This window comes from Sprattus sprattus, assembly GCF_963457725.1.
Source record: "Sprattus sprattus genome assembly, chromosome: 9".
In the NCBI taxonomy this organism is placed as follows: Eukaryota; Metazoa; Chordata; class Actinopteri; order Clupeiformes; family Clupeidae; genus Sprattus; species Sprattus sprattus.
The window spans coordinates 30402086-30409463 of NC_137928.1; the positions used below are offsets into that span (position 1 = coordinate 30402086).

Consider the following 7378-nt stretch of genomic DNA (forward strand, 5'->3'; position numbering starts at 1 on the left):
AACTTCTACTGAGAGCCCAAATATTTATTTTTACAGGCTAGGAAAGCTGTTGACTGATTGCAGTGATAATACAGACCTTGAGAAAGCTTTCCTATTAATCTAAAAGGCCATTTCTAAGGTAAATTAGTGAAATAACAAGGCAAATTCAGTCCAGGAAGCAAATGGGGCACCACCATCATCCCGACATTGCTCAGTTACAGGGGCATAAATGACCTACGACAGTGGTTAACCCATAGCCTATGTCATATTAGTCATTTCCGTTTGCTATGGGGCATATAGCCTAACAATAAGTGGAGGAAACTGTAGTATATGTCAGTGTACCCCCACTGACATATACTACAGTTTCCTCCACTTATTGTAGGAAACACATGATAGAGGCACGTGATAATTGCTCACCCCTAACTCTTTGCACCTATGAGGGGAAATCACTGATCTCAAAAAGAAACTGGATAGCGCATCACATGGATTCTGACAGTTTCAAAATGTGTATATTAACCTGTGTACGTATAGCCTACTACCTCCACGGAGGACATCCCGGGTCACTGCAGGAAGGCATGGAAACCCCAATCACCTCCTAGTGTCGGTGACTAGGACCACCGTGGATGGGACTATGAACTCCCAGGTGCCTGGCTCTATTAATAGGACTACAGCAGGTTTCCGACCCTGGTTTTAAGAGATCAATTTAGGATTTTATGTATTATATAGGGTGTTTTTTTTGTTTTATCTGCGGGACAGCGATAACAAATGGGGGGGTAGAATGTAACCGGCCGAACTGCGGTCCTGTTCTCAAGCAGCCACCGTAGCTCGGGTCCTGCTCTGCCACGCCCCCGAGTAGCACTCCGTGGCTGTTCATTACTTAGCTAAAGTCGTGCGCCTATATAACCAGCTCATCAGGTAGGTAAATACAGGTGTCTGTGTCTCCACATTCTTGCTCTGTGCGCTATTGTTGCATAAGGTATGTGCTCCTGTTTTATTTCAACTATGCATACAGCTTGTTAGCAATTCAGCTAAATGATCTTTCTTGCCTAAAGTGACTATTTGGCAACAGGTGTTTACCGTTCACCCAAACGCTTCCGGGTATGCCTGTCCGCTACCGAGCAAGCACACCCGATGTAACCGACGGAAGACTGGTTGAGGTGTTGGTTGGGACAAATACTGTTTTATACTGGAATACATTGTCTCTGTTTGTCACTTGAACGTGCCTAGGTGAGAACCCGCTTGTCTCTGTTAAAAGGAACCATTACAACAAAACAATATCTTGGTGTGAAAGTCATCAGGTGCACTGTAAAAAAAAAAATCGTAAAAAAACGGTTTTTTTCCGGCAGCTGGGGTGCCAGAAAAATACCGTAAAATAACAGAAAATTACTGTACCGTAAAAATACGGTTATTTCCCGTAATTAAAATACAGTTTTTAGTTGTAATTTTACCAAGATTTTCCCTTATTTTCAGGTTTTTTAACATTAAATAACAACATTTTCACATTTTAAAACAATTAAATGACCTAGAAAAACGGTAAATAAACGTTATATTACGAACATTATTCGTAATACAACATTTATTTTCCATTTTTCTAGGTCATTTAATTGTTTTAAAATGTGAAAATGTTGTAATTTAATGTTATTTTACGGTATTTTTACTGGCACCCCAGCTGCCAGAAAATTGCCGTTTATTATAATTTTTAGTGTATAGTCACTTACCTGATCTTTCAGCCTTTGAGAATATGCCTCTCTCTATCACTTGTTCACACACTAAATCCATTTATTGGTCTCATAATTACAGAAATGTGCTGTTAAATTAAATTACCCATGAAGATGGTAGATTAACATTGTTATACGAGTAATAATGCTTACATTTACAGAAATGTGCTGTTATTAGTTGGTTTTAATGGCATTATTTGTTTAAAAATCCTGTATATAATTTTTTATGAGATGTAATATAATAGTATACAACAATAATTTGATTAATCTTTAAAAACTAGTTAAAAAAAATGAATATTTAAAGCACTTTCAACTTAAAAAAAAACTATACTCACCTAATAACACCATAATTATTTTAATTTTAAATGGTTTAAACCAGTTTTTGGCCAGTCGGAAAAGGGGCTTAAATGAATTGTGTTTGAACAAGACTAAGCTGAACAAGAACGACTACAATTTCCCATTCTCTGTATTTTTATTCTGTATATATATAAAAAATAACTAACAGGTAACCATACAGCAACTGGTTCTGAAACAAACAAAAACAAATTCAACTGAATTGGAAATGAAAGAAAAAAAGTTAAAAAAAAAAAAAGTAAACAAAAATCCACAGACTCTTGATATCTTCTAATATAATTTCCAACTCGACTGCAAATGTAAATGTTTTTTTTCAATAAGGCCCAATACATCAGCCCTTCATCTCCAAGTGGCATAGCAATCTTGTCACTTCTTGCGACGATCAGCTACTGCTGGGCAGCTCCGCTTGGGTGTCCAATGCACACAATGCTAGGCTGGTAGCCTCTCGATGAATCAGGATTCTCAAGCAATGATGAAATGCTCGTTCTAGGCTGTAACACAAAACGTTTGAATTACTACATTATTAAACCAGCATGGGGAGGAGACCACAACACAACATCAGGAGGTTCAGTGATGCAACCAATAAGTCATAAGACACAAACATACTTGCACAAAGTCCATGAGGTAGGAAATGGCTGATTTAACACTGCAGCGACTCCATCCAGCCCCTCGTCCTGATGGCATTGGTGGAAGAAGGTGTATGAGCATCTGAAGTGCTTTGAAGCAAAGCATGTCTACATGAAAATATTAGAATCCAAATTAGATATCTACCATTACACAAGGTTAAAGTGCATATGACACCTAAAAAAAAAAGGTAAACGGCATATAATTATCAAGACTATACATAAAACATAGTACTTTGAAGTCATGTGTAAACCCGATGATTGAAAAATTAGGTTTGTACACGATTTCAAAGTGTGGTTTTCGCGACGCTCTTCGGCAAGCAGTGCCGGCTTACCTGAAACCTGAAGTCTGTGGCAGAAAATTGCTCAAAATTGCTGAATTCTTCACCCTCCATCGATAACTGTGTGGTGTGGGAACGAATGAAGTCTACCACCACTGACATCACAGGGTCACCTGGCGGTAGACCTCATTCGTTCCCACGCCACACAACTAGCGATGGAGGTTGAAGAATTCAGCAATTTTGAGCAATTTTCTGCAACAGACTCAAGCAGAGATGAGATTGAGGAAGACTTCGATCCGTATCAGTTTGTAAAGGTGATTGTGAGCATTGAGCCGTATCTGGAAGACGAGCCAGCAGAAGAGCCGAGTTCTGACAGTGATGACATAGTAGCTAGCTAGCCTCGCTGCTAATAAGTATAACGCCCCCCTCATTGAGGCAGATGTACCGTTTGCCTCCAGTCTCTTAGCTCTTTCACAGCTGTTGTTTGTTAGGTCAGCCATTCTAAATACGTGAAATACATTCCCTATTTAATGGATAGAGAGCAATGCTTCCAGCATTACTTCACAGCAAATTACTTTAGGTCTTTTGGAAATTTGAAAAGGCTAAAAGAATGGGAACTGACGTTCGAGCAATATGCTGCAACACACCCTGAAGGCATATTTACAACTGATCCTTAAGAAATAGCCGGTGGCTCCCTGAGAAAATGTGTTTTCTGTCAGGAAAAATGGCGACCAAGTGCAACAGAGTACCTCCGTTTAAGTAATTTAAGTTTTTTAACGAAGGGTGGTAGTGAGTCGCTTGGGAAGTCGGTAGCTCAGTGGCGCTGCATTCAAATGATGATTTTAACAAGTCAAATGTGTATATTTTTCCTCAACATATATATATCGATTGTGAAATACCACCTTCGTTCTATTTATTAAAAAAAATTAGTATTGAGGTGTCATATGCACTTTAAGTCATCTTGAACAATTAAACTGGCTTCAGTTATTATCCATTGCATAAAAGTTATAAGTGCATTTCCCCCCTATCTTTCTGAATGCGAACCAACATACCATCACTGTTGTTCCTGGTGGTTGAAGGATTTTCCAGATCCTCAGACAACTCCAACGCAGCAACCTTCATTAGCTTAGGGATGATGTTCATCTGCCATTTGCGAAGGAAAAGATCAGCTTTCCCCTCAAACTGGCTATCGAAGTCGAACTAAGATGTACAAAGATAAATATTCAATCCAATTTATTCATTTGAATTTACAGGCTATATTTACTGAGATATTGGGGGGGGGGGTAAGTGTTCCTTTTCATGGGTTGAAGGTAGAGAGTGGACATGAGGCATCAGTCAATAATACCAAAAATACAATGGCCCTTATTTCTGAAACAATAAACATTTGGTACATCAGTAAAATGTGGGGTGGGAAGGTAAACATCATTTTTTTTTCACTTACATATCCCTCATTGTGTTCCTGGATTTTGACACTCAATTTAGGAAACGTGGTGACAACATTCTTGTCAAGACGCACCTTGTCATCACTGGATGGGTAACTGAAAATAACAGACAGCATCAACCAAACCATTTCTAAACACACATTGAAGAGTTCAGAAGTCCACCTGACCTTTTTTGTGGTAAATTGGAAAAAACACAGCTGGCATGATTAAGTTTTTGCACCTGAACTCTTCAATTAGAAACATGTATTGCCATCAGTTATACTCACACTTCACATGTATTGACTAAAATATTAATTTTAAGTATGAGATATATAAGAACAACTTCCACTCCACTGTCAATACTTTTGAATCTCACACTTTGACAGTGTCGTCAACTTACAATCCTCATCTCTCCTCAAGATTGCTGACAGCAACCCTCACAAGTAGCACCCTGTTTTTTGTGCATATGGTACCAGATTTCTCATATTCTGTGAGTATGTTTGGAGCTTTTGATTGAATTAGTACTTTGAGTACTCCAATCCACTGTCGTCCAGCCTGTCATGGGAAGGTAGAAAATGTGTCTGTCTTGGCAGGGGAGGAGGCTGGAGAAAAACACAAACCAAAGCAAAAATGTATGAGCCATTGGTGCAGTTTAAAATCCCTAAACAAACATTTAAAACACATATTTTCAACAGGACTGCAACTCGAACAAACTAAACTTAAAAGGCATTTCACAACCAAACAACACAATAACATGTAATGCTGGTGTGCCGTGAGACTTTTTTCCCCATAGAATACATAGATTGTGCTTCGAGAGAAAAGGGTTTGGGGAAAACTGATTTCCACCACTGGCGTTGCCCCTGCTCTATGGTTATAATATAAAATGGAGCAAACTAGCCAACACGATATGCTAAATAGCTAGCCTTAAAGCTATGGCAAAAGAGTATCTATGATATGTGCTTAAAAGAGCCTTCGTCATTAGAAAACGCAATATGTTACTAGCCAGGTTTTTACTTTCTCTCACTCTGCATGTTTTCAATAGCAAATACAAAATGCCAACCAATTTTACAGATTAAATTATCCAGGTTGGCTAGCTAGCTAACTTGAACTGTACATGTTACCTTAGCTAGCTACTATGGCTTACATTACCTTACGACTACGAACTGAAGGTTGTCAGTGCAAGCTAGCTAGTCAAAGTTAGCCAGAGCCTCATATGGTGTTGGCTACACTCACATCACGGCCCCCATTCAGCACACCAACATGACAGCACGACAACCTATACACAATGAGCCTTTCATCGTCAAATACAATGCCAGGGTATTAAACTTTTTATTTTTGAGAACTCAATTAAAGTACAAAGACATTTACCTTTAGTCTTCTGCTGTCTTGTGTCTTGTCAGTGTTGAAACTCCGTGGTAACCAGTGCAAGAATGTTCTATTTGGGCGCGCGCAGACCCTACATCGGCCTCAATGCGGGAGGCGTATGAGAGCATAGACATAACACATGTATATATCTATGTATGAGAGCATAATCTGTATGCTAACGGTATACTTTTAGCAGAGAGGCTAGCTAGCTTAAGCTACTATGTGTCTTAATGGAGTTTTGGTCTACGCGAAATCAGCAACCTAAAATAATATTTGAGAGCTTCAGTTAAGACCACCAATACTGTGCACCATCCGTGTTGCACATAAACAACTAACCGAGTCAATGTAGACGTATAAAAAGTCGTGTAGATAGCTTAATTCACATCAAATATTTCCCACTAACAGGCTACACGCCGCCATCTTTGTTCAGTTTCGATATTTTTGAGTGACTCACTCTCAACCAATCAGAATGCTTGATTTCATCTACCCGTGTTACAACAGTAAATATACGTATTTCTAATGGGTTTTTTCTGTGTAAAACAACAGAAATATTCTGTGTTTTTACATTTACAGTGATTTCATGTTATTTTACATTTGTCATGTAAAATCACAGTTTCTTTTTGTAAAATGAATGGTATTTTAAAAATACAGAAAAAAACTGTAAAATAAACAGTAAAATTCTGTTTTATTACATTTTTTTTTTACAGTGTGGCGTAGTCGCAATCCAGAGCCAAGACCTAACCACCACCTGGTTACAATAGCATAACATAAAATAAATAACATAACATAACATATAAGTACTCTGAACATAAATTCCACATATAATACATCTACAAAATCTACAAAATAAATATACAATACCATCTGCTAAACATATAATACACATATAGTAACCTAAACTAACCTAATATACCTATACTAACCTAAAGACAAATCAAATGTGCCTGGTATCAGGTAGTGCAATATTACTGTAGTGCAAACAATGGAAAACTGTAACATGTAAAGTGAAAGGTGCAAGACTGTATCACTGTCCATTTAAAAGCCTGATAGCCCTTGGAAAGAAACTGCCCTCCAATATACGGGTGCGAGATCGAATACTTCGGTAATGCCTACCAGATGGCAAAGGGGAAAAAAGTTTATAGGATGGATGGTAGCAGTCTTTAAGGATCCTGCCAGCTTTCCTGATGCATCGTGTATGGAAGATGTCCTGCAGGGCTGGGAGCTCCCTGCCTATGATAAACTCCGCAGACCTGACCACACTGCGTAGGGCCTTACGGTCCTTGGCTGTGCAGCTCCCGTACCACACTGTGATGCAACCAGTCAGGATGCTCTCTATAGTACACCTGTAAAAGTTAGTGAGGATGACTGATCCATACCAAACTTCTTCAGTCTCCTGAGAAAGAAAAGGCGTTTCCGGGCCGCTTTCACCACCTTGTTCGTGTGAACAGACCAGGTGAGATCACTGCAGATGTTCACCCCAAGGAACCTGAAGCAACTGACCTTTTCAACTACAGATCTATTGATGTATAGGGGCGCATGCTCTTCCTCCTGCCGTCTCCTATAATCCACAATCATCTCTTTAGTTTTACTAATGTTAAGAGAGAGGTTATTAACCTGACACCATGTTGTCAGGGTAT

General features: G+C 38.9%; 1 protein-coding gene across 1 annotated transcript; it reads right to left on the reverse strand.

Annotated features, from left to right (window-relative positions):
* Positions 1-2437: 2437 nt before the first annotated feature.
* LOC308370447 (uncharacterized protein) lies at positions 2438-4559 on the reverse strand (the record flags this gene model as incomplete). The annotated part of the gene is made up of 4 exons (XM_080845096.1): positions 4397-4559; positions 4008-4155; positions 2658-2785; positions 2438-2542 (listed from the first exon to the last, which is right to left on the reverse strand). The coding sequence occupies exons 1-4, from the start codon at positions 4523-4525 to the stop codon at positions 2438-2440; spliced, it is 510 nt and encodes a 169-aa protein (XP_080701222.1). The 5' UTR covers positions 4526-4559.
* Positions 4560-7378: the final 2819 nt, after the last annotated feature.